The 26,257-nt window shown below is 41.1% G+C and overlaps 1 protein-coding gene across 20 annotated transcripts in view; it reads right to left on the bottom strand.

The window, feature by feature from the left end:
* NTRK2 (neurotrophic receptor tyrosine kinase 2) overlaps positions 1–26,257 on the bottom strand; it is a 544,938-nt gene that overhangs the window by 460,165 nt on the left and 58,516 nt on the right. For all 20 annotated transcript variants that reach the window (XM_034967489.3, XM_055091983.2, XM_055091981.2 and 17 more), the window contains 4 exons: positions 24,948–25,253; positions 11,299–11,334; positions 8,166–8,266; positions 1,153–1,252 (listed from right to left, as the gene is read on the bottom strand). In XM_034967489.3, the coding sequence (XP_034823380.1) occupies positions 1,153–1,252; positions 8,166–8,266; positions 11,299–11,334; positions 24,948–25,253 (543 nt within the window). The remainder of the gene's footprint in view (positions 1–1,152; positions 1,253–8,165; positions 8,267–11,298; positions 11,335–24,947; positions 25,254–26,257) is intronic.

Below are 26,257 nucleotides of genomic sequence, written 5' to 3'. Positions count from 1 at the left end.
ATAATTGGAGAATGAAAGATCTTTCCTCCCCTGACGAAACATCAAGGTTCAGCTGGCCAAGCAGGAACCAGGACGAGGTTTTTGGAGTTATTTTAAGCCCCAGTTTACCACCACTCCTCCCTGTTCATTTCTGGCTTAGAAATGTTCACAGGCACCAACAAAGGGAAAAGAGGAAACATCAGAAATAGATCTGCTCTATCCCAGATGTCAGTGTATGCTGGGCAACTTATTGCTACTGAAACATTCCCTTTCAAGTAAATAGCAATATTAGCAACATTACCCGTAATTCTAACAGACCATACAGATAAAGAAAATCCACCTGACCTACTCTCCAACACAACTAAGACACCATTTAGACACTTTTAAATAGTGTCTATCTATAGGAGACCACACAAAATACAACACTAGCATATTATCCAATACATAAGTTTAAACTTCAGAGCAAATGGTTTTAAATCATTAAATCACTGCTCCAAGGCATTTTTTATGTAACAAGAAATTTATACAAGTTTTCCCTGTAAAATTAATTTTCCATCCTCTAAAAAAAGACAAGTTATCTATTTTGGGTCAATCAGTGTCTAATTTTTAATCCAGCCCTGCTAATTTTTCCACTTAAATTAAAAAAAAAAAAGCTATGTATTCACGAAGCTTCTATATACTGCTGATAGCTGTTCTTATTTTGCTTCATAACACTGTTGTTTAAATTTCAAAGAATGAGGATCTGGAAAAGCAGGAACAACACCAAAAGCATACCACTGAAGATTTGGGAATCAAATGTACAGCAGCATAGACCTTTCTGCACAAAATACATGTGTCCAGGTTATCCTATCCCCACTGTGTCTCACCTGCCTTTCTGGAGCAAAAGAAACATCAAGTACTATTTCTTTGTCATATCTTTATTAGTCCCTTGATACTCGAGAACCCAGTTCTGTCTCCCGGGACAACTGTTCTCATGGAAAAGTGGGTAGTGCTGAGTAATCAACATTATTTTGCTCTGTCTTGATTTGTAGTATCAAAGCCTTGTTGCTATTTTTTTAGCCTTAAAACCTAATCATCATAAATCTAGCCACTTCCTTCTTTAGTGGTAATTAGCATTAGTCATAAGCCAAAAATGATCCACATAAGAAGCTAAGTAAACACAACCCTTCTTACCTTTCATGCCAAACTTGGAGTGTCTTGCCAACTTAAGCAGAAACAGCATTACCAAAAGGCAAAATCCCACCACAGACGCAATCACCACCACAGCATAGACCTAGAGAAAGGAAGGGAGGGTGGTTATAACCTTGCTATTTAGTTTCCTATAATCATATGGTGATGATGATCATGACGATGATAATGATACAGGCAGTTCATATTTATTGAATGCTTACCACTTGTTCTTATAACAGCCTTATGTACACCAACTCACTTAATCTGCGACAACCCTATAGTGAAGTATGTAAGATCTATTATTATGCCTACTTTACAAATGAGAAAACATAAGTTAAAGCTTATAAAAATGGCTATCCAATTGGCATTTTAAAAATATTACAGCTCTCTCTCCATCCATCTAAAGAGAGAGGAGAGAGAGAAAGAGAGGTGGGCAGAGAAAGGGAGAGAGAGAATATGAAATATGAACAGCAAAATACTGGTGATTTTTCTGTGTGTGTGTGTGTGTGTGTGTGTGACAGAGTCTCACTTTGTTGCTCAGGCTAAAGTGCAATAGCACAATCATGGCTCACTGCAGCTTCGACCTCCTGGGCTCAAGGTATCTTCCCACCTCAGCCTCCTGAGTAGCTAGGACTACAGGTAAACACCACTATACCTGGCTCATTTTTAAGTTTTTTTGCAGAGACAGGGTTTTGCCATATTGCCCAGGCTGGTGTTGAAATCCCGGGCTCAAGGAATTCTTCTACCTACACCTCCCAAAGTTCTGGGATTATAGGCATGAGCCACCGCATCCAGCCCGATAATTCTTGAAGCTGGTGAAGAATACAATGGGGTTCATTTTACTATTCTCTCTACTGAAGTGCATGTTTGAAAATTGTCCATAATAAAAGGCTATTTTTAAGGTTAGCTATTGTTGCTCTTAGAAGTCAGGGTACCCTGGGAAGAGTGAGTGGCACTGGAAGGGAGCAGGAGGGCACTTCTGGGGTGAGTTCCACTTGTCAAAGCCCATTGGGTTGTACATTTATGATATGTGCATTTTCCCATATATATGATATAAGCCTAAAAAAGTTTAAGTAAGTTTAAAAATGTAATTGCCAGGTGTGGATTACACAAGTCAAGAGGGTAGATGTAGATATATGTGAATCCTCTCCCATCCCAGAGGTAGAGATGACAGAGGTACACATAGAAATGCGATCACTCTGCTACCATTGCTGCTGACCAAGGCATGGTGCTCCTCTAAGTGCATCTTAACATTTTAGAGCAAAGTTGTCAGCGGCACTATGTGTCTCCTTCCAGTCTTACTCAGCCCAAAGTCCTGCTTCCAAAAACAGTTGGCTTCTCTAAACCAGGAGTTGGCAAACTTTTGCTGTAAAGGTCAGATGGTAAATACTTCAGGCTTTGCCAGCCTTGCAGTCTCTGTCGCAACTAAGGATCCAGCTCTGCCGGTGGAGCATGAAAGCAGCCAATGATGATATGTAAATAAATGGGCATAACTGTGTTCCAATAAAACTTTATTTACAATGGCAGCAGCTGGACTTGAACATAGTCGCCAATGCCTGCTCTGAGATTTCTTAGAGAGCCATTCTGGCTTAAGAATCTGCACAATTTTTAAGATGGATATTATTATCCCTATCCATAGTAATCATTAATGCTGTTTGTCTAATATTTCTGGTTTTCTCTGTGTTTCTCTTTGTAGGATACATTTCCTGGCTTGCTTGTGGTTAAGTGGTTCATGTGACTAGTTGAGACTTGTGTCACTGCCAGGGTGTAGAACTTCACTTCTTGTCCAAGATCTTAGTCTAAGGCAGTGTTTCTCAACCAGGGACAATAATATTGCCATCCAGGGGACACTTGACAATTTGGGGTTGTCACAATGAGGGGGAAAGTACTACTAGCACCTAGTGGGTAGAGGCCAGGCATTATTAACATCCTACTGTGCCCAAGACAGCTCCCCAAACAAAGGATTATTTATCCCCAAACGCCAATAGTACCAAGGTTGAGGAACCCTGCTCCACCTGCTCCACAGTGCTCTTTATCTCTGTCATAAAGAAAAAGGCTAACCTTTAAAAATGTGGATGCTTTGTCATCCACAGTCCTGGAACAAGGACAAGGCTGAACAGAGCTCCTAGCCAATACACGAAACGAAGCAAGAAAGAAATCTTTGTTGTTTTAAGTCCCCAAGATGTGGAGGTTTTGTTACTGCAGCATAGCTTACTCTGACTGATATACCCATCTCATAGTGAGAAGCATTATAGGGTAGAGATTAAGACCATGGGTTTTTCCTGAGTATAAAATCTAGATTTCTCACTCAGCTGCATGACTTCAGAATTACTTAACGTCTCTGCATCTCATAATCTTCATGTGTAAGATGGAGAATATAATTATTCTACTTTGTAGGTTATTGTAAATCCTCAATGAGTTAATGCAGATATTGGGTTTGGAACAGTATCTACTACAATATATAATAAATTAATGTTAGCTGTGATGATGATGATGATGAAAAAACTAAGATTTACAAAAAAATTAAGTAAGCTGCTCACAGTCACACCTTCTGAGCTTGGAAATGGAACCAAGTCTGCCCAAGTATAAATCCTGTGATTTATCCACTACACTGTCTCTGCAAAGCATGTGGTTGAGAATGAAGGCAGGAAAATAAAAACATACGGCTAATTATCCCAGGACACCATCTTTCATGTCAGATGAGAAGAGCATTAAATAAATCACAGAGCACTAAAAGAAGACATACAAAGCTCTTGGCCGGTGTGGAGCAAAAGTAATGATCATTCTCTTCTCTGGTACTTTAACTGTGAGTATATCTCCCCAAAAACGCTTCTGCAAATGTTTGAGTATAGAGTTTTTTTTTTTTTTTTGAGATGGAGTTTCACTCCTGCTGCCTAGGCTGGAGTGCAATGGTGCGATCTTGGCTCACCACAACCTCCGCCTCCTAGGTTCAAGTGATTCTCCTGCCTCAGCCTCCCTAGTAGCTGGGATTACAGGCATGTGCCACCACACCTGGCTAATTTTGTATTTTTAGTAGAGACGGGGTTTCTCCATGTTGGTTAAGCTGGTCTCGAACTCCCAACCTCAGGTGATCCGCCTGCCTCAGCCTAAGTCCTGGGATTACAGGCATGAGCCACCGTGCCCAGCCAATACAGATCTAACTCCGTCTCTGCAGCCTATATACAAACAGAATGGTAGCAACTCCTACAAAGCTAATTATGGATAAACGTAACCATTTCACTCAAGCTGACCTCATGACTTGGGGTGTTTTTTAAAAATCTTTATTTCTAACTAATGTTTTCATGGGAAAGAGATCATAGTATTTTAGCTATAAGTTTCTTTATTATTAAATTGCAGACTTCTACAGATAGATGGAGAATACCTAAATAAACAAAGTCAAACTCCATTTGATAAATAAGAAAACTGCGATGGGGGAGGTTAGATGACTTGGCCTGAAAGTTCCCCAACCATGCAGCAGTACCACAGTACAGTCTCTTCCCTGCTTTGGACAGTCCTTAACTGGGATTTAGGAGTCCTAGATCCCTGCGTTCACAGGACACCTTGCTTTTACCAGTCATGACAGCTAGAACAGATGCTTCACTTATCCAAGCTTCTGCTTCTTCATTAGACAGTAATGCCTGCCCTGGCTTCTCTTGCTAGTTATAGAATGTGTAAGTCAACCTAGAAAATGGGAAGTGGGCTCTACTGCTGAAAAGCAGCTAAGGATCTGTAAACAAATACTTAAAGCTACTGAAGCCATTCTAAATTTAAATCCTTTCGTAAACAAGGATGCCTTTGACAATGAAAAGAATAACTTCCTCAAAATCAGATTGAGAAATACAGAATTTTGTGTACCTTGCATGTGTTGAGGTGGTTTTTACACGGGAGATGAGCATGGGTGAGTTTGTTTGGTCAGTTGTTTGATTGGTTGGTTGGCTGCTTGATGGGTTAGTTTTCATCTGAGGATATTTCTTAGGATAGAACAAGGGAGATCTGCCCTCCCCTGCAAATCCAACAAAATGCCGGAAGAGCACTTGTTGGACCAGAAACATTTTTAACTTTTGTATCTGCTTCTTGGCTCTCAAACTCTTCTAATCTAATGATCCCTCCTGTGATCAAGAACTCTTTATATATAAAATATCTGAACCACACAAATTCTACAAAACACAATATTGCACCTCTCATACAGATTTTAGGAGCCTTCCGCAAAGTCATAATATACAAACTCACTGATCTTGCCTTCCAGCAACTATACTATAGATGGCGATATGCCAATCAGGTGCCTAAATTTATCATTTGTATTTTAAAAACCCCAGAAGGCCAGGTGCAGTGGCTCATGCCTGTAATCCCAGCACTTTGGGAGGCCGAGGCGGGCAGATCACAAGGTCAGGAGATTGAGACCATCCTGGCTAACATGGTGAAAACATGTCTCTACTAAATAAAATACAAAAAAATTAGCCAGGCATGCTGGCAGGTGGCTGTAGTCCCAGCTACTCGGGAGGCTGAGGCAGGAGAATGGCGTGAACCCGGGAGGCAGAGCTTGCAGTGAGCCGAGATCGTGCCACTGCACTCCAGCCTGGGTGACAGAGTGAGACTCCATCTCAAAAAAAAAAAAAAAAAAAAAACCCAGAAAACTAAAGTCAACATATAATTTTGTGTAATTGGGCTTAATACATGCTGCTTGGATTTCTTACGTACACAAACAACTTTCTTACACCAAGAAATATTAAGTGGATTGGTATAATAATTAAAAACTAAAATGATTGCATACGGCAGGAAGCAGATACCATTCCCCAGTTGACTTACCTTGGTATTTGTTCTTGCTATTTCAATGTAATGCATACAGTCATCTACGGAAGCATGTGCGTTTGTGTGTATACACGTGTGCATGTGCATGCATGCATACCTCTACACTAGATATGCATAAAGTTGCAGTTGCACTGCATCTGTTTATGCACCTCCCATTTCCACTCTCGTGGCCTTGGTTCAAGTATATATCACATGTCTATTGCTCCACCAAACCCCTAATGGATCACCCCTTTCCCATTCCTCTGCCCTATACTGTTCACTGCAAGTCTAGCCAGTCTGCAAAATGTACTAGGTGCCTACTAGGTGTCAGCCAGTATTCTGAGGGCTTAAGAAGACAGCTGTGAAAAACACTGACCAGGTTGCCCCTACTAAGAGTCTTACTAAAGAATCTAGGGAAGAGAAAAATACATTAAACAAACAAATAAATGGGGTCATTCCAGACAATGATAACTGCTCAGAAGAAAATGGAAGTGGGCAATGGCTGCATGTTGGCCACCTAGCTGAAGCCACATCATGGCCATCAGGAAGCAAATGCCTGGGATGGGGAGCCACAAGTACAAGGAGCAGGACTGGAGCACTGGAGAGAGCGTGAAAAAGGCAGGTGGCAAGCAGTAAGTAGAGCGTGGGAGATGAAGTCAGAGAGCTCGGGAAGGACGAGGTCACCCAGGGCTCATAAGCCACCATGAAGAGTGTGGCTTTCATATGAAAAGTTTTATTGCAATTGCAGTGAGAGGACTCTGAGAATTATAACAAAAAAAAAATGATCTGATCTGCACTTTACAAAGATCACTCTGGCTGCTGTGTGGGAAAAGACCAGGAAACACAAGGGTGGGAGAGGGAGATGGGTTAGGAGGCTGCGTGGTCATGCAGGAAAGAAAAACTGAGGCAAACTTTCCTTGTAAAGGGCCAGAAGTAAGTATTTTCCACTTTGCAGGCCATATGGTCTCTGCTGCAACTACTCCACCCCCATCGGAGCACAAGAGCAGCCACAGACAGTACGTAAATGAACACAAGTGACTGTGTTCCAGTAACACTCTGTTCATGGACAATAAAATTTTAATTTCACAAAACTTTTGTGTGTTATGAAATATCATTCTTTTTTGTTTTTTTAAACCACTTAAAAGGTAGAAACCATTCTTAGCCTGCAAACCATACAAAAACAGGTGGTGAGCTGGACTTGGCCCATGGGTCATAGTTTGCCAACCCCTGGGTTAGCCTGTGACCATGGCAGTGGAGGTGAGGAGATATGGACAGATTTGGAATTTATAAGGAGGCAGAGCTCACAGGAAGCTCTGTGTGCATATGACAGTGAGGAAAAGAAACAACTGGAGGAAGTTGTTGGGTTCAGACCAGAGCAACTGACCATAGACCCCTGGGATCATGTGACTTCCCTCTTCAATGGCTCTTCACTGTGCCATAAATCTACACACCTGAGACTCTGTGTCAAGACCTACAACCTGGCCACAATCTGTATCTCCAACCCTGCTGTCCTGCACACACCTTACCCTCCAATCAAGCACCTTCACGATGTTTCTCCACCTACAAGCTCCTGTTCACATGCCCCAAATGCCCTTCTCTTCCATTCCTGTATGTCAAAATCCCAACCCTCCTGCACAGGCCATGCAAAAAGTCACTTGCCCCACAAAGGCTCCTCAGAGTGTCCCAGCTACAAGGAACAAAACATCTGCTCCTCCACTTCTATCTCTTGTACTGCATTGCTCTGCTTCTATTTGTATTTGAGGTGCTAATATTCACCTCCAGGGTCTCTGATGAATTCTAAACAACTAATCTTAATTTTGTTCATATGATTATATCCCCTCCACCGCCAGTCCCTTTCAGAAGCTACTGGATTCCCTACATCTAGTGAGCAGTCAAAATTATATTAAAAATTTAAGGAGACAGGTATGAAGGTGTAGTCCCTGAATGATAAAGCTGGTTTCTTGCTCTTCTAGTGATACCCTTCTAAAGCACAGATAATTGAAATAGGAACCACTAACAACTAAAAGTGGTGCACAAAAGCAGCAAATAAGTCAAAGGCCATATAACACCTTTATCACTTTTGTTAAGCCTTTTATTAATTCTTCCAACCTTTAACACCCTATTTATATCTGAACAATAAAAGTGTCTTATTGAAGCAGCTACATTCCTCTAACACGGAGCATCCAAAATGCTCAGAACCAATTCAGACACCTATTTATTCCACTCACCGAGAGATGTTCCCGACCGGTTTTATCAGTGACGTCTGTGGAAGGGATTTCATTACTTCTGTTCGTGGTGTCCCCGATGTCATTCGCTGCAGTTCCATAATCTTAAATGGGCAAAGGGGAAATGAGGAAGAACATGAAGTTGTCATTAAGCTGCCAACAAACACAAGGCCACAGTAAGAGCCAGAATGAAGCAAGACAAATCACAAAGATTCCAAACCCCCGACAGTCTGGCTGTGGAGGGACGTGACCAGGCTGCTGAGTTCAATCCACTGCAGCGCTGAGACTGCACAACGCCCACATTTTATTCAACCCAGACCTTTACATCATTGTCTTGTTGGTCAGCCCCAAACCTGGTTCAGGGATTTTTCTTTGCACATAAGCATATACCCCTTTATGGATGGCATATTTAAAACAAGTACGACAGGGAATCGATCATCTACGTGTCATAGATTTATAGACCCGGAAAGGTCTTCAGAGACAGAGCATAACTACCAGTTTTACAGCTGAAGGATATCAGTGGAGGAAAGTTACATGACCAGGTGAAGGCAAGAAGATGGCAGCGCTCACACGTGACGCCAGATTTGAAATGAGCAACACTGATTTCCAGGACAGGTGCAACTTATTTGCACAAAGGGCAGAGACGTAAGAGAATATGTGGAACAAGCATCAGTATGAAACTTGGGTCCACACGTAAACTTTTTTGAAGAGTTCTGAATTGCCAATATTTCAGTTTCAGAATGATTAAAAGGTAGATCCACACAATACTTAGAATTGTTAACGCTCTGTTCTCATTTCACCAAGTCGCAAATGCAGTTGCTGCCTTCTGGATCAATTTTAGTCTACATGGGTCAGGATAGAAATAATGACTGATTTTTTTTCAGGGGTTGTCAAAGTTTTTATTAGCAATATTGCATATAAAAGGTCTCAGAAAACTCTTGGTAAACTTATTGCAAACAATGAGGTTTATAATGTTTGTATTTTAATTCTAAATAGGTACACTGCCTTCAATTTCCATCCTGAAGAGGCTACCTTGTTAATGCAGCCCCAGCTAAACTTCTCCAGGTAGAATCATCATGCTGGCCTCAGGGCAACCAATTTAAATTGTATTTTTATTAGCAATGTGTTCCTTTGTGAATAAAAAATAACAGAAAAAAATCTATTTTCTATGTGTTTGCTGTTTCATTCTTAATACCAAAACCACATTCTCATCATTTTCCTTTTGAATATCTTAAAACTTACTAATTTTAAACACTAATGGATATCATTTATTTGTTTAGTTTTCCCTCTTCATGTTATAGCCAACTACATCTGCAAAATTTAAATCATTCAAGTGTCTATAGTTTAGTATCATGACATTTTGGCCAAAAGATCCAAAGTGGGATCTGAGGCTAACAGGAAGATGACATTTTTAAAGTCTTGAATTAACTGGGAAAGGGTCAAAAATGTAATTTTAAGATGTAAAACCACAATTCAAACGTATTTCTCTGTGAAACAATTTGAGAGATTCTTCCTTTAAACCATATCAAGACAAATACAAACACAACAACACACAAATCATATGCAAAAAATCAACCAAACCACAGCTTGGAAGAAATATGGCTTAACATGCAAAAGCAGGTAGAGACAATATTATTCCCCAACTTAAAATTAGCTCAGGTTAAATACACATGCATATAATAAACATACAGACAGGCTCATTTTATAGAAAAAATAAAATATCAATCTATATATAAATATAAAATTAAGGAACAGAATATTTTACAGAAAATATATAAATATAATGTTTTAATCAATCTTTTAATCATTCCTAAATTTAAAGCAAGTCTTGAAATGTAGCCTTCCACTTCCCCAAACAGTGGCTTGCTGGCTTGGAAATCTGTTAAATATGGGTTTTCACACCTAGGAAAACATCCTTGGCATTCGATCAAAACAGCAAAGGAGAGATGCGATATTCCATCAAAAGCTAATATAGGCCGGGCATGGTGGCTAACCCTGGTAATGCCAGCATTTTGGGAGGCCAAGGTGGGTGAATCACCTGAGGTCAGGAGTTCAAGACCAGCCTGGCCAACATGGTAAAACCCAGTCTTAACTAAAAATATAAGAATTAGCCGAGTGTGGTGGCACGTGCTTGTAATCCCAGCTACTCAGGAGGCTGAGGCAGGAGAATCGCTTGAACTCGGGAGGCGGAGGTTGCAGTGAGCATAGATCGCGCCACTGGACTCCAGCCTGGGCAACAAAGTGAGACTCCATCTCGGAAAAAAAAAAAAAAGCTAATATAGTGGACTTTGGTTTCTTTCTTTCCACATTCCTGAGAGAATCCCATTTTTTTTTTTCAAGGGGTTAAGCCTATCCACCTTTGGGGAAGCTGACTTAAAGTCTGGGGGTGAATTTAGTTACTGAAGGGATAATCCATCCCTCTTAGCAGTAATAAGGGCAAGAATGGACTATGACCCAATTGGGTCTTGACTTGGATACAAAGAGGGCTTGGCTCTTGTCTCTTCGGAAGTTCTCTTTCCTTGAGGACGCCTTCAGGAGTGCTTCCCTTTCTCCCATCCTTGTGAATGGCAGCAGCTCCCCCGCCACATTCTCTTGTAACCACAAGGGGACCAGCCTTCAGTGAAGCTGGCATGGTGGGAAAAAGAGAGTAGGATGAAGGGAACTTGGGTCCCAGATGACATAGTGGAGCTGCTGCTTTAACCAACCCTAAATCGAGCCCTACCTTTGAGGTTCCCGTCTGTGAGCCAAACACCTTCATTATACAAGAAACATCATTTTGAATTGGCTTTACTGTCATAGCCAGAAACTGATATACCTCCCTTTTCTTGGTAGCCATGGCTTTTAAACAGGTAATTAGTTCCCAATTAAGGAAATATGATGTCTGTTACAGCCAACGGAATGGATTTACTACTTCCAAGAACAGGGTATGAGAGAGAAAGTGCTATTTACAGGCACTGTAAATGTCAAGGGAAAACGGCCATCAATATTGAATGATTTTTTGAAATACTATTTTGGCCTATGTAATGCTTAAAGTGTAAATTTAACTGAGCTTAGAAGAGTCTTCTTTCAGTTGATTTACTTCATGATACACAAACATTTTGAAAAAGCAATACAAAGTAGAAAACATGATAGCTACCTTCATAAATTACATCAGGATAATTTGGGTTTGCACCTAAAAGGCAAAACAGAGCAAAGATTTGTAAGTATGCATTTTGGAGTCAAAAAATTACTAACCTATGTCAACTAAAATAAGCTAGACATACACTGAAGTTTTGCAATTTAATAGACTGCTTTTACAGGACAGGTAAACAAAACTTTAAGTTCTTGAGTTGTTCCACATTAACTCCGTTCCCCTCCCCAGTTCTCCCACTTTCATCCCTCCAAAACAGAAAAGAAATCACAAAAAAAGATCACAAATTGCTTTGAAAAAACTTCAGCAATCAATGAATTATTACCATTTTTCTTCTTTTGGTACTGTTTCTCTTATACAACTGGCTATTTTCATTGCAGTTTCGGTATTTTTATTCCAGAGACAAATAATTTTTGTACCACTTTTGTTATTCTCTGATGGTTTGAGGGTTACTGTTAAGTGTGTAGCAGGGCCATTTGCATTCAGGAGCATGTTATTAACCACCCTGCATAATGCTATCTAAAGCACAATTTTATTCTCCACCTTATCTTCAGGGGAGTTTCTAGGGCTGAAGAAACCTTTTTTAAGCCCTAACACAACAAAGAAAAATAAAATGTACTTCCTCTATTGAAATCATTGATGTGTAAGAAGTTATAAAAAATGGTATGTCAGAGAGAAATGTAAAAGTTATCAATTTAATTTTGGAGGATGGCTCTGCAGTCACCAAGATGATCAGAATATTCTGCTTTAAGGTATTCCTATGAGACTTGCCAAAAACATTTTTTTTAACTCAGCATCAACAAGAACTGGTAACAAAAACATTTGCTACTTATTCTCCAATCAGAGCTAACTGGGTCTCTACATGAAAGTCTACTTGGAAATGAAATTAAATTTTGTTTTAACATTTAAGTGATTGCAAAATGAATTTCCAAAGCTATTTCCTATGCTTTTAGTCCTCACTTGCCATGTGAAACAGTAAAACTTGTAAACCATAAAGCTTACTCAGTTTTCATTTCACTTCTGAACCCTTAGCAGGAAAATGCCATTAAAGTAAAGCGAAATGAGCCAATTTTCTGTTCATGCATTCCCCAGTGAATAATCAAGGTTAGTCTAAATGAAGAACCAAATAAAAGTGGCCCCAGTGTTCAAATTAGAATTGTAACGCATTTCAACTAGAAAAATATCTATTTTAGCAGGGAAAAAAAATGAAATGAATGGCTGCGCACTTCCATCCAGGGATGCTGCATACTGCTGTATAGTGCATGCTTCGCACAACTCTAGGGGGTGCCTTTAATGTTGTAGTCCATGTGAATAGCATCACCTGAAATTGTGCCATGAACACCCTGCGCACCTCTGCAGTCACATGTGATGGGAAATTGTGCAGTGCACACCCTGTGCACCTGTGCAGCCACAAGTGATGGGAAATTGTGCAGTGCACACCCTGTGCAGCCACATATGATGGCACTGTATCAATGTAAGCAAAGTCATTGATTCCAGTAAATTTCAATCATATTTTGAAGAATTTTATTATCCCAAACACCAATTCAAACTCATTTTGAGTTATCATATGTGAATGTCTTGTCAGGGTTGCTTATAGCTGTTATAACACTCTGAGAAGAGTCTTGAAAGCTGCCCTGTAGTTTGAGGGCTAACTCAATGAATAAAGCAGCAGCAAGAAGTCCCAGTGGCTGCCCTCCTGATGTCACTTGCAGGGGACTCAGTTGTCCTCTGAAGTCCTTTCCCTTTACAAAAGCCCTAGACCAAATGGAGTCCCCCTCACCATGGGAATTTACTACCCCTGCTGAAGGAAAGATTCTATAAGCCCAAGAGAGCAAGTCAGTCTTCAAAGTACTCAGTAATCCATTATTTTAGAAGATTTCACTTGTCCCTCTTCCCGATGTGCCTTTCAACACAATATGAGATTTTCAACTTCAAATCCAGCCTTCCACGTCATCATAACTATACATTTGTCTTGCAGGAAGGTGGAACCCACTCTATTTCACAATTCACATTCACTGATTTGATTTATAATCTTTAAATATTTGGATATAAGTATGTGGGTCTTCATTTGCAGTAGGGTGGCCAACCATCCCAGACTGTCAGGAACTAAGAGGATTCCTTAGAAGTTTTAAAACGGGGACACTCCCAGCCACATCCTTTCCATCTGCCCAGGACTGAGGGCTTTTTCTGGTTCTGGGGCTTTCACTCCTTAGCCTGGGAGGAGTTGGCCACTGATTTATTCTCAGGCCCCCACAGACCCCCCCTGCATGTGAGAGAAGGGCCTGTGGTCACCATCGCTTTCACACCTACAGCTCCATAAGAAAGTGACAAGACTGAGGATTCAGAGCCAGATTTATCTCAGCCACACATTTAAACGGCCTCAGTGACTATGAATGACATACAGGTTTAATCTGCCACGTTGCAGAACAGGAACATCCAAACACACTACCCACACGAAGCCCCTAGGAAGATCCAAGAACATCACATCTATTCACTGTAACAAATGTTAGGTATGGAAAAATGGGATTTGGGGTCCAATCGTAAATAAAGACGTTAGCCCATAATCTAAAAAATAGGCCAGGGCCGGGGGTGGTGACTCACACCTGTAATCCCAACACTTTGGGAGGCCGAGGCGGGTGGATCATCTTAGCTCAGGAGTTCAAGACCAGCCTGGGCAACATGGGGAAACCTCATCTGTATTAAAAATACAAAAATTGGCGAGGCATGGTGGCGCATGCCTGTAGTCCCAGCTATTCTGGAGGCTGAGGCACGAGAATCGCTTGAACCCAGGAGGCGGTGGTTGCAGTGAGCCGAGAGCACACCACTGCACTCCAGCCTGGGCAACAAAGTGAGATTCTGACTCAAAAATAAATAAATAATTTAATTTAATTTAGTAAAAAATAGGTCAGTGTCCATCCAGTCTTATGACCCATATCAGTGCATGCCTTTCCTACCAAGTTCACCAGCGAAACCGTTAGGCCGTATCTAAACTTTGTGAAAAGCACTATCTTTTCCTAACTTCATCCTCCCAGATGTATGACAAGTACTGTCACTTTACTTTTGTCCACAACAGCCAAATTTAGTGTAAGATTATGAAACTCGCAGAAAGACAATGTGAGACGAACTATAACAGGGTTGCTTTTATTTCTCCCAAGCATACTGCACTACGTCTGACAAGGGTCTACTCACCACAACAAATAAACACCTCTCAGTATACAAAGGTTTAGTTAGACTGGCACGTGAGAGGATAGAGACCTAATGTTTATGAAAAGTGAGGGTCACATTACTACAGCTGACCCCAGCTCATCAAGTATTTTGCTTCCAGCAACTTCCTAGTTTAGCAAAACCTCCCATGATATTTTCACTCCAACAGTAAGGTAATTATTAACATCATTTTAAATGCTGACAGAAAAAATATATCACTTTCTTTTTAGACTTCTGGCAATGGTCAGATGTTGAAAATGTCTTGCCATTTTTAAGTCTAATTTCTAAATGGTTCCTTCATTACATACTGTTGCACACTGTTATATGCTAAAGTTAGGAAGCCCTGTTGGAGATATTCAGGACTAAAAGGTCACTGAGGAAAGACAAACACTAGCTATGAGAAAAAAATCCAAGAAGAAGAGAATTAATGAAAGACAAAGAAGCTGTATCTGACTTGAGCCATGCCCCTGAAAGTGGGGTTTTGAAAGGGTTATTATGATTTCTTGAGTGCTATCCTAGTAGCGCCCCTCAAATCAGAAATCTCAGATTTAGGTAGCAAGAAGTAGCATCAAGCCTTAAATCTTCATGTTGGGAGACAGTGGAATAAAATATTGAAATCCAGGAACTCTATTCAACCCACTGGAGTTCCAAACAAGCAGCAGACTGTCTATGATCCCCACAGCTCACTGGGATGTAAGCTGCAACTCCTCCTCAGCTGAAAGAGGTTGAAGGCCAAGTACCAATGTCTGCAGATCTGATGGTCAAATCCTGTTTTCTGAAGAATGTGTTGAGCATCCTAAGGTGCCATACTCACCTTTACTTTGTTCTTGACCTAAGGAATGTTGTCAAGAATTACCGAAAGTGAGTAGCCAGTCCACGGTACAGCCTGAAGTGCCGCAGGTGGGACTACTGAAGATGGAGAGAGATGGATTGGGGGGAAGGCTGAAAAACTGCCTATTGGATACCATGCTTACTAGCTGGGTAACAGGTTCAGTCACATCCCCATCCTCAGCATCACATAATAGACCCATGTAACAAACCTGCACAGGCACCCCCTGATTCTAAAATACAAGTTGAAAAAAATAGTAAAAGAAGGATAGCAACTGTATCACAGCCACAGCCGCACTCCTGACAAAGCTTCCCAGGGAGCCAGTGAGGTCTGCACCTCCAAGAGGCAGATGAGCTCTGAGGGCATTTGGTCTTCCACACATCAAAGATGGAATCACTTTCTTCTTTCCCCAACAGCATCAAACCCAAGCACTGCACCATCCTCCTAATTCCATGCAAAATAACCTAAAATAGGACCTTTTTATTTCCATCTTCTAAACTCACTTATAGCTCATGAATAATCTTATGACTTTATGTAAATTTTGATGAAAGAGAAAACATCTTTATGACATTTCAACTGTTAAGACTCTACAGTTACAGGAAAAACAGGTTTGCTGGATAAAAAAAAATATATTGTGGGAAGAGAGGTAGCCTGACAGTAGGGTTCATTTTCCATTCTGCTAACAAGATAAAAAATAATGGGGAGGCCAGGAAGACATATCTGTTTCCTTCCTTTAAACTTTTAGTCTCCCTCTAATGCTCTACCAAAAGAAAAAGAGAGAGAGAAAAGACTTTTCTATCCATTCTATTTGCAGACTCTATTTAATGTGATCATGTGATCCTGAAAAATATTTCAAAGAATTCCATATGATAAGGCAATTACAAAAGATTTGTTCTATTCAAATAAACTGTCCTTGCTTTGCCGACAGTATTTTCTCACTCATGGGGGGATCAGCCTTTTGATTTTCAGGTTCTTCTCCTCTTCTCTTTCAGAAGGGCAGGCTGAACTCAGCGCCTGAAATTGGCATTGCAATATCTGGTTTCCTTTCTGGCTGAACTACTCATTTGCTATATAGCAGTGGGAGTCTCCACTTTTTCTGTAACAATGGAGTCTTCTATAAGACAGGAGAGGATAATAGCATTGGCTCTGGCAATTCCTCAGGAGCTTTGGGAAGCATAATTAACTAACATTAGTACTCCTGAGGTATAAGGAGCTATTTAAGTATAAATCTTAATTATCATTACTCTGAATGTATGGCCAAATCATTCTCTTCTCAGTTATTTAAGGCAGAAAAGCAGACATAACTTTCTCTCCTTCACCTCCAGGACAAGAAATAGGTCCTGACAAAAGACCAAAGGAACAAATAGTATAAAGCCAGGAGAGCTTTATTTAATGCGTAACATTTGGAGAAATTTCCTCTCCCCTCGTTCTTTAGACTAAGTACACCAAATCTAAATCCACCAGTGTGGGGCATTCTAAGTGCCGCAGAGAGCTCTAGTTCATCCAGATGTCATGAATCTTTCGATAAAACAGCACGGAAGGAGAAGCTGTGGGAAAAGCTCTTCCAATATTTATAGTTTGTTCCTGACGCGCATTTCGCATAGGAGACAGGAGCTCCCGAATTAGGAAGCGCAAGTCACTGACTCCCACTGCTTGTGTGAATGAGCATTCTTGAGCTGTGACATTCTTCCTGAATGAGTGGGCCATACAGACACTCTTTATGTACTGCCTAAAGAATGGTAAGCTTTAAAACGAGGGTATTTTATCATCTGGTGCTCTGGTTAGGTTTGTTCCAAGCCAAAGGGTTAAATCACTTGGGTAATGATTCTAAACAGAATCTACTTTGCATCAACGTGATGTTCACATTTATAGGACTATCTGGCCTCCAAAATTGTTGCAACTTGGGCTATCTGATCAGAAAATGCTAACAAAGGCTCCAGGTTTCTTCCTCACAACAAATCATAAGTGATCTCTCTGCCATTAATTTCTGCCTCAAATTCTACTCAAAAAGAAACCTTCATCACTTCTAATCTCCACTCAGTCTCCATGTACACTTTCTGGTTCATGAAGGGATTTTTATATGGAGGATTGAATTTCAATGACTGACATACAGTGGATCAATTTCATCTTAGACAAGTCTTTCTTTTTGGCTGGTAAGCTAAATAGGATACATGAGAACTTTTGAAGATTCCTCAGATAACCCCACCCTGTGTGTGTGTACGTGCCTGCAACTGCTCTCTCTACTTTTTATTCACTCTCCCTAGCCTTCTTAAGCCACATATTGAATTCATCCAACTTTATGCCAAAACCAATTAAAGGGCATCTCTGTGCACCATCTATTCTATATTTGTATTGTTATTACTATTTGATATCCTCAGGGAAAGTCAGTGAGGACATCTTGATGGATGCCTGACCAGTTCTTCCAGTGGCCCCTCCAGCTTCTGCAGGGCATCCTCACTAAGCAAAGTATGATCCATGGACCAGCAGTACTGGCATCATCGGGGAGCTTGTTAGAAATACATTAGTTTGGCCCATTTTCAAATCCATTGAATCATAATCTTCATTTTAACAGGGTCCCCAGGAGTTTGGTATGTGCATTAAAGTTCGAGAAGCCCTGATTTAACAACTCACTGAGAAGTTTTACCACAGTCAAAAGGTCTCAGTGAGCATGAAGGACGACAATTTTTATTTTTATTTCTTTTTATTTTTCATAGACACGGGGTCTCACTTTGTTGACCAGACTGGCCTGGAACTCCCAGCCTCAAGGGATCCACTGCACTCAGCAAAAAAATGACAATTTTTTTAATGAAACACAAAGTAATAGCCAGGTACCTAAATATTGGAGTCAGGGTATCTTTGACCATAGCTACAAAAAAGAAGAAAGGACAGGAGATTGGTTTTGTCCCCAACAGCACATTTCTAGGCTACATTCCAAATGAAAAGGAGAAGGGGGAAAAGAGCTTAGACAGCAGAAAGATCTAAGACTGACCCACCCTCTGAAAGGTGGGTCAAATTTTTGACTTAATTTTCTCCTTAAAGGGCTGTATTAGCCTGTTTGCATGCTGCTAATAAAGACATATGCAGGACTGGGTAATTTATAAAGGAAAGAGGTTTAATTGACTCATAGTTCCATATGGCTGGGGAGGCCTCACAATCATGGCAGAAAGTGAAGGGGAAGCAAGACACGTCTTACATGGCAGCAGGCAAGAGTGTGTGCAGGGGAACTTCCTTTCATCAAACCATCAGATCTCATAAGACTTATTCACTGTCATGAGAACAGCACAGGAAAAATCCACCCCATGATTCAATTACCTCCCATTAGGTCCCTCCCACCACACGTGGAAATCATGGGAGCTACAATTCAAGATGAGATTTGTGTGGGGACATAGCCAAATCATATCAAGGGCCAAGTCTAGAAAGCTCAGGTAGTAAAATGATAGAGTCTCAAGATCCTTTTTCTGGGCAAGCCCATGCTTCTGAATAAGGAAGGGCAGAGTTAGTCTGAGATAAAAGCATTTCTGGGTAGAAAGCTGCTCCCTAATGGCTACAGGGCATAAACACAAAGGGAGGTGGGGAATGTTCGCCTCCTTTATCATACTCTCAATGCCTACCTAAGGAGAGGATAAATAACACTGAGCACCTGCCTATCATGTGTCAGGCACTGCATCGGCACTTCAGATATGCTCAGCCTCAAGGCGGCAACCTTCTAAGCTGGGGCTGACACATGACAGGCAGATGGCCTCTACTTGGGGCTAGAACCCTACACTTTATGGAGAAGGAAAGTCACACTTCACACTCCAAGGTGTTAAGAAAATTGCTCAAAGCCGCAAAGATCATGGAGGATGGAACTCAGATCTGTGACTGAATCAGATCTGAGTTCAAAACCCAAACCCTTCCCACTGCAGCAAAGCTGCTCTTTAAATAATATGGAAAGTGGAGGCTAACTATGCTCAGGATTCCAAGTTCAAACATCAGATCTGAATGAGTCATTTGAATTGAGAATAAGTGAAAGTTTATCTCATTAGAAGTAAAATCTTAGAGGTTCCACCTATTCCATTTAATAGTCTCTGTTCCCTGGCTTCCACAAGAAAGAAGATTTAAAGAGGTGTCTTTGTCCTCCATTGCCTATATTTTCTGCATACCTTCATCTGGGTCCTGCCTAATATCAAGGCAGGGACATCCCTGGGAATGAGAAGCTGATGTCTTACAACCAGAATAAAGGCAACCTCAAAGAGGAACAGGGGACAGGAATAAGCAGCCAAGTGTTTCTCCACCTTGTATATTTTATGGTTGGCTAGGGTGTCTTTTGTTATATGGGCAAGAGGCTGTGTTTTATTCCCACCATCCTGCACCCCACCCCTGCCACCTTCCTAAGAGGTAGGGTCTATGTTGTCTCAAGTGTTACAACTCGCTGCAAGGGGTAGCCCAGGACCCTCTGTTTCTCATACCTCCAAAGACAGCTGGCACATTGTTCAAAATCCCTAGATTCTAGCATAATAGGATGTTAAGTGAGACTCTTCCTGCCTCAGTAACTTATACCAAAGTGATGTGAGGCACTCAGAGGCAGAAATCACAAAGGAACTGGCTGAGAACTGGACCCATGTCCTTGGAAATGTCTGATTCACCTTGAGAGTGTAAGATATCCCCGGAAGGAGAGAACAAGGAAGGATTTATAAAGAAGTTTCTTTAGGGAAGTGCTGCTCTGACACCGCCCCACCAAGGGGCTTCCACGGAACCACTCTGAGAGTTGAACTATGTTCTCTGCAAACGGATGGCTCAGAGGACAAGGCCTGACCCTTGCCAGAGAAGGTGAAAGAAACCTGCAGCCATGGGGTATAGGTGGCATTTGGCTTGACCTGTACACCTAGGGGACAAGAGACTATGAGTGTCCCCTGCAGTCCAGAGGCAGCACAGGAGAAAGTCTTTGTGGGGAGTCAGGTCCTGCTGAGGGACCCCAACAACATAAAGTACTTTCCTGGAGTTAGCAGTTGCTTGTGCCAGCTGGAGCAGAGGCACATTTGTTCATGTCATGGGAAATACAGAGAGAGAAATCTCCAAGAGCCCACAAAGGTATCCAGGAAAGAAAGTCGGCACATCAGCATTGAACATTCCCAGGTTCCAAGAGCACAAAGCCACTAGTGAGCCAACTACCCTGTCATCTCCTTCTCCACCCCCTTTCACCTGGGCAGCAGGGACACTGAAACTTCAACAAACTCCATCCCTGACCCCATACTGCCAGCCTGAACTTGGGGAGGACAGGAGACTGGACACGAGCTCAAATCCAGAGTTTTCATTTCTAGCTCAGGTGGGACGTGCCATTTCTCAATTGAGATTCTATCTGCAGCTGAAAATAACCAAAGGATTGTTTGTCACTCAATCAAAAGCAGAAAAATGTTACACAGCTCAGAGTTCTCCTCCAATCAGTGACGCTCACTCCTGGTTGCTCATTAGAATCACTAGGGACCTTAAAAACAAAAAAAGCCAAAGCCCAACTCTCATCCCAGAGCCACAGAATCTGAGTTGCTAAAGCTAGGCCCCAGGAATGTGTATTTAAAAATGTAATCAAACAAAATAGTGACAAAAAGTCTCCAGTTGATTCAAATGCGCAACAAGGGGCAGGAAGCTACTGTTCTGGGAACCAGGGAAGATCTCTCATACTGAATCGATTTTAAAGACATGATGGAAAACAAAAGTAACATAAAACTCCTGTAGTCTGATTGTCACAAGTTGTGCTCTTCCGTGTGCTGGAAGAGAAACATCATGGTTTTCTAGATTTCATTTTGAAGCTGAAAGTTTGCATTTTTTGCCTTAAACACAATCCCAAACTAACCAGAGCTAAGTTCAATTCTTAAATGTGGGACCCAAAGTGATCGATTTAGTATCTGGAGTCTGGGAAGGTCTTTTCTCTTTCTCAGTTACTAGCCAGGCTACCAGTGATTAACAGATGGGGAAGGGCGCTGGCTTGGTGTCTGGGGTCCTGCTGACATCTGAAGATCTGCTAGCACCTGTCGTTCCACATTAGCCTGCTGGCTGGGGAAATGGCAGAGTTTGCAAGGCCCAGCACTCTCAAGATACATTACACGGGGATCTTGGTTTGCTGGGCCGCTCTCTTTTAATGCCTGCCTCACATCCTCACACGCTGTGACTGGCACCCCCTTGGACTGGGCTGCCGCTGTCTTGAGGTCGAACTTCCCCATCCTTCCTCCAAGTAGAGAACAGGGTGTCTGCCACCTCGTCTAGTGTCTGCATCCCAAGCGGAAGTAAAGGTTATGAGGACTGTCATTACATCCAATTGGTCCATTCCTCTTCACCAATTTTTGTTTTGGAGACTTTTGGTTTATTTATGCTTCAGTTTCTTTCAATAGTCTTTATTCTCTCTTTTCAAAAACAAGTTCCTAAGCAAAATGACCATCCCATGGAAATCTTAGTTCTTTTTTAAAAATTATTTTTTACGTTTTATTTTTGAGACAGGATCTGGCTCTGTCACCCAGGCTGGAGTGCAGTAGCACGATCATGGCTCACTGCAACCTCCGCCTCCCAGGCTCAAGCAATCCTCTGACCTCAGCCTCCCGAGTAGCTGGGACTACAGGCACACACACCACATCCAGCTAATTCTTGTATTTTTTTTGTAGAGAAGGGGTTTTGCCATGTTGCTCAGGCTGGTCTTGAACTCCTGAGCTCAAGCGATCTGCCCACTTCAGCTTCCCAAAGTTCTGGGATTACAAACATGAGCCAGCGCGCCCGAGCAGAAATCTGCTCTAAGCTGAATGAGGTGCACATACGCTAAGCGACACCAGAGATGTCACATTAATTATGGCTCTGTATGGAAACGCAACTAGCTTCACAGTGAGCCCAGGCTGCCTGCTTCCTTGTAAGCCAGGAAACTTCCAATATAACAAATAAAAAAAGGGAAGGGGGGGATCTTACCAAAACAACTGGGAGAAAGTAGCTGAAATTTCTTATAAAAAATATTTGTGAGAGCTAAACTTCTTCATCAATTATCATATGATAATAGTAGAAATATTAATGGAATATAAAGCCAAACTTGACCTGCTGTTGTTAACTTGGAAAGTACTTTAGACAAGCAGGGATTTTTTTTTTTTTTTTTTTTTTGCTATTTGTTTATTTTTCTTTAGTTTTAAAGGAGGTTAATAGAGAAAGGAAGCAATTCTAAGAAAGGTCATTGTCTGTGTGCTATGGTTGTGAGTCTCATAGATACCCACAACGATTCTATTTCCCAAGCCAAGTGGGGTCAATCTCTAATCGGTCACACTGGTTTATGGCCCACTAGGGCCATTTATATCCACTGTCACCCTGGGCCAAGTCTCCTTCATTTCCACTTTCATTTATTACTCCTTGATAGCTGACACTTAAGTAAATACTTAAAGAGAACCAAAAAACGGGCTTTTCTGAAAGCAGTTATTAATATTTTAAGGACCTAATAAATTCATGAACAAGAAGATGGAAAGAAAGAAGGGGAGGAAACATATTTATAAAATTTAGCCTAAGTTGTATTTTTTATAAATAATTATTTCTTTTAAAGGGAATGTTTGAGAAACACCAAGTTATTCTTATACCAGAAAACAATTCTTCCCCATCACAAGCTAAGTAAAAACTAACAGAAATGATCAATGAAAATGAGGCCACATGGATAAGAAGAGTTCAGCTCTACCAAATATCAGTACCATATAGAAATGTCCAAAAGGAAAGACATCAAAATCCTTTCCAAAACAGAAGCTACTGGCTTTACACCAACAGTACTGTGCATTGATATCAAAAGACTCAGACCACTTCTGACAGCTTTTCGCTGCAGACCTTCACTCTGAATCAAGTTTTGCCCCCAAGAGTTTCAAAGGGCCACTGGTGAAATTCAAATAAGTCTGAAGTTCAGTTATTAGTAATGTACCAATATTAGTTTCTCATTTGTGACAAATGTACCACAGTAATGTAAGATATTAACAATGGTTGGGGAGGTGATAAGTCTGTGAACGCTCTATACTATCTTTGCAACTTTTCTACAGATCTAAAATTATTCAGAAATAAAAAGTTTATGTAAGAACAAGCAAAAAGCTACTGTCCTAAATCAGTGTCTCTGGATTTAACTGTGAAGCTGTTATTCCCTCAAACATGACTTCCTGCACACTGCAAGCTAGGGATTTACTGCAGCAACCATAGCCAAGCAGCTAAACTCTCAATTAAGAGGAAGATTTAATGGAAAAGACAGCAACAGCCAGGGGTGTCTGGGTATTGCATCCAAATATTGCTTGTTTTATGTGCTCCTGAAGGGCTACTGTTTATAAATCAAACACATATTCCAAATCACATTTTGAATATACTAAGCAAGCTTGTGCATTTAAAAAGAGGTCTAGTGAAGAGCAAAATAATAGGAACTTATCATGTAATGAGAAGGACTGCATTCTTGTTTATTGTTTTGCAGAGATGGCTTTGCTTGGATCACCTTTGCTGGTGGGGGGGCCCTGGGAGCCACACAGGTACATGCGGCCCAAGCAGCCCCTGCCTTACAAGTCTCCCCAGGGTTCTATTTTCCCTTCTCTCCACCAAGTCATCTTTGCATGACTTTGACTGACTCAGAGCTACTCTGATGAGGAACTCTATTCATGTACAGCTCCCAACATCCAAACACAGGCCTTGGCCACCACATTGGTAGCAAGCATTTGGGCAATGAGACTGAGTAGGTAAGAACACTCCACTGAAGGACAGCATCTGAAGCAGGTAAATGCATGACACTTGTCCCACTGTTCCTGAAGCTCACACTGACACGCTCCTGCTGTGCCCAGAGTAGACCCCTGATGCTAGCCATCCTTTCTGCAGTCCTAGCCTTTGGCCAGAGAGGCACTATTACCACTCCTAGGAAAACAGCTCCGGAGCCAATAAAAGAATCACTCAGCTCAGTCAGCCCGGGTAAGCAAAACAGTCCAAGACACGAATTTCTCATCCAGGGATGAGAAACCAGAATTCTCCTTTTTGAATTAGGTAAGAGGCTAGAAAATAAATCTTAAATGCATCACGAGCCAACCATACACAGTTCCTGTGCTTGCGGTTTTGCATGGGTTTTGCCATTGTGGGTACAAAATCTCATTAAATACTTGCAACAGTGATGGAAATAATAATAATAACCCTTTTCTCATAAGATACCCAAGCATCCTGGAGTAGTTATTAATCCAGTGTGTATCAGATAACTGTTCAAAATTATTGATTTCCTCATCACCTTCTTGGGAGGAGTACAACTCCCTGCCCCTTAACTTGGCTTTGGCCCTGTGACTTGCTTTGGCCAATGGCAGATAAGCTGAAGAGACAGTCCAGTGCACCAGCCCTGAATCTAGGCCTTAGGAAGCCTCACATCGTTGCAGTTGTCCTCTTTCACTCCACACTTATCATAACAGGCACATCTCCTATGTAGCTGCTGCTTCATGACCCTGAATTCCACAATAAATACATGCAAAATAAAACCACTCCGCTGACCTACGGATCCATGAGCAACATTAAATAATGGAGTTTTAAGCCACTAGGTTGGGGGATGGTTTATTGTATACATGATTTTGTCAACAGGTGAATGATAGACTTTATCTTCTCCCCACATACAAAAGTGTCAGTTACTCACCATCGTCAATTCCAGGCCAGCCCATGAAGTGAGCAGAAATCTGTTTCTCATCCTTCCCATACTCATTCTTGGCTATTAGAGTGTAGTCCCCATTGTTCATGTGAGTGGGATTATCCAGCTGGAGGCAGCCGTGGTACTCCGTGTGATTGGTAACATGTATTTTAGTACAGATGTATTTGGACTCATTCAATATTGCCCCGTTATAGAACCACTGAAGCGCTGGTTTGGGGTTGCCTTTCACAGTGAATGGAATGCACCAGTGGTGGTCTGAGGTTGGAGATTCGAGAAATGTGATAGTTGGTGCAACTAAATTGAAAAAGAGAGAGTTAATAGCATCAGAAAGCTCAGAATTCTCCCCATCTCGAGATGTCTGTGTCATTGACAGGGAATTTTACTCAACCATTGTTTTGGCTTAGAAAAACACATCATCAGAAACTCTGGAATCCATCAGTATTTTGTATCATCATCAGGGTGGATGTAACTCCCCAAAGAGAGCTTCAGAGAGACTCCTTTCTCTGTTCTACTTAAGACCCCTGCATTACAGTCATTTCTCAAATCTATTCAGTATAAGTGAAAACCAGCTCCAAACAGATCCAAGAGATTTCTGACAGCGGAAAGAGTTCATTTGAAGTTGACTTTGGTTTCTAATATCTGTATCTTGATATTATACAGATTCATCACCAAAAAAACTCAAAATAATAAAATAATGAATACTTTTTGATAGCACTTCTTTCCTAAATAACAAAAATGACTTTTAAAATTTTGCCTGAAGCCCTGATCTCACATAACTTCGAAAACAGATCAAACTGATCAATGCAATAAATGTTGCTGCTGATGATGAATTATTATAAATATAACAAATCAACATTTATTACTGATTGTCAATAGTAAATACTCTTTGAAAGTATCACATTTCATGATAGTGTTGTCCATTTTTGCTAGGATCCTAGATGCCAATGTTTAGATCTTTTAAATGTTTGGGGTCCAATCTAAGCCTGGACAGAGTAGGGATTATTTCAACTTTAGATATAAAGCACTTTATGCTTTGGGGAAACAAACATTATCAAGTTGAATCTTTAAACAGAGTACTTATCCTAAGTGAGGGTATTTAAAATCCTTCATCTGTTCATTTTAATGTAGTCTGGCTTTGGTAATTACAAAATCAAGGACTGGAAAAGACCTTTGAGATCTAATAGCATCATTTTTTTCAGATGAAGAAACCAAAGTGCAATGAGGTTAAGTGAGCTCATCAAGGTTACTGAGCAAGGCAGATCTGGAACAAGAATCTTGAATCCTGATGTTTAATCCAG

Source organism: Pan paniscus, chromosome 11 (genome assembly GCF_029289425.2).
Source record: "Pan paniscus chromosome 11, NHGRI_mPanPan1-v2.0_pri, whole genome shotgun sequence".
Taxonomy (NCBI): domain Eukaryota; kingdom Metazoa; phylum Chordata; class Mammalia; order Primates; family Hominidae; genus Pan; species Pan paniscus.
This window is presented reverse-complemented; position numbering and strand designations above follow the sequence as displayed.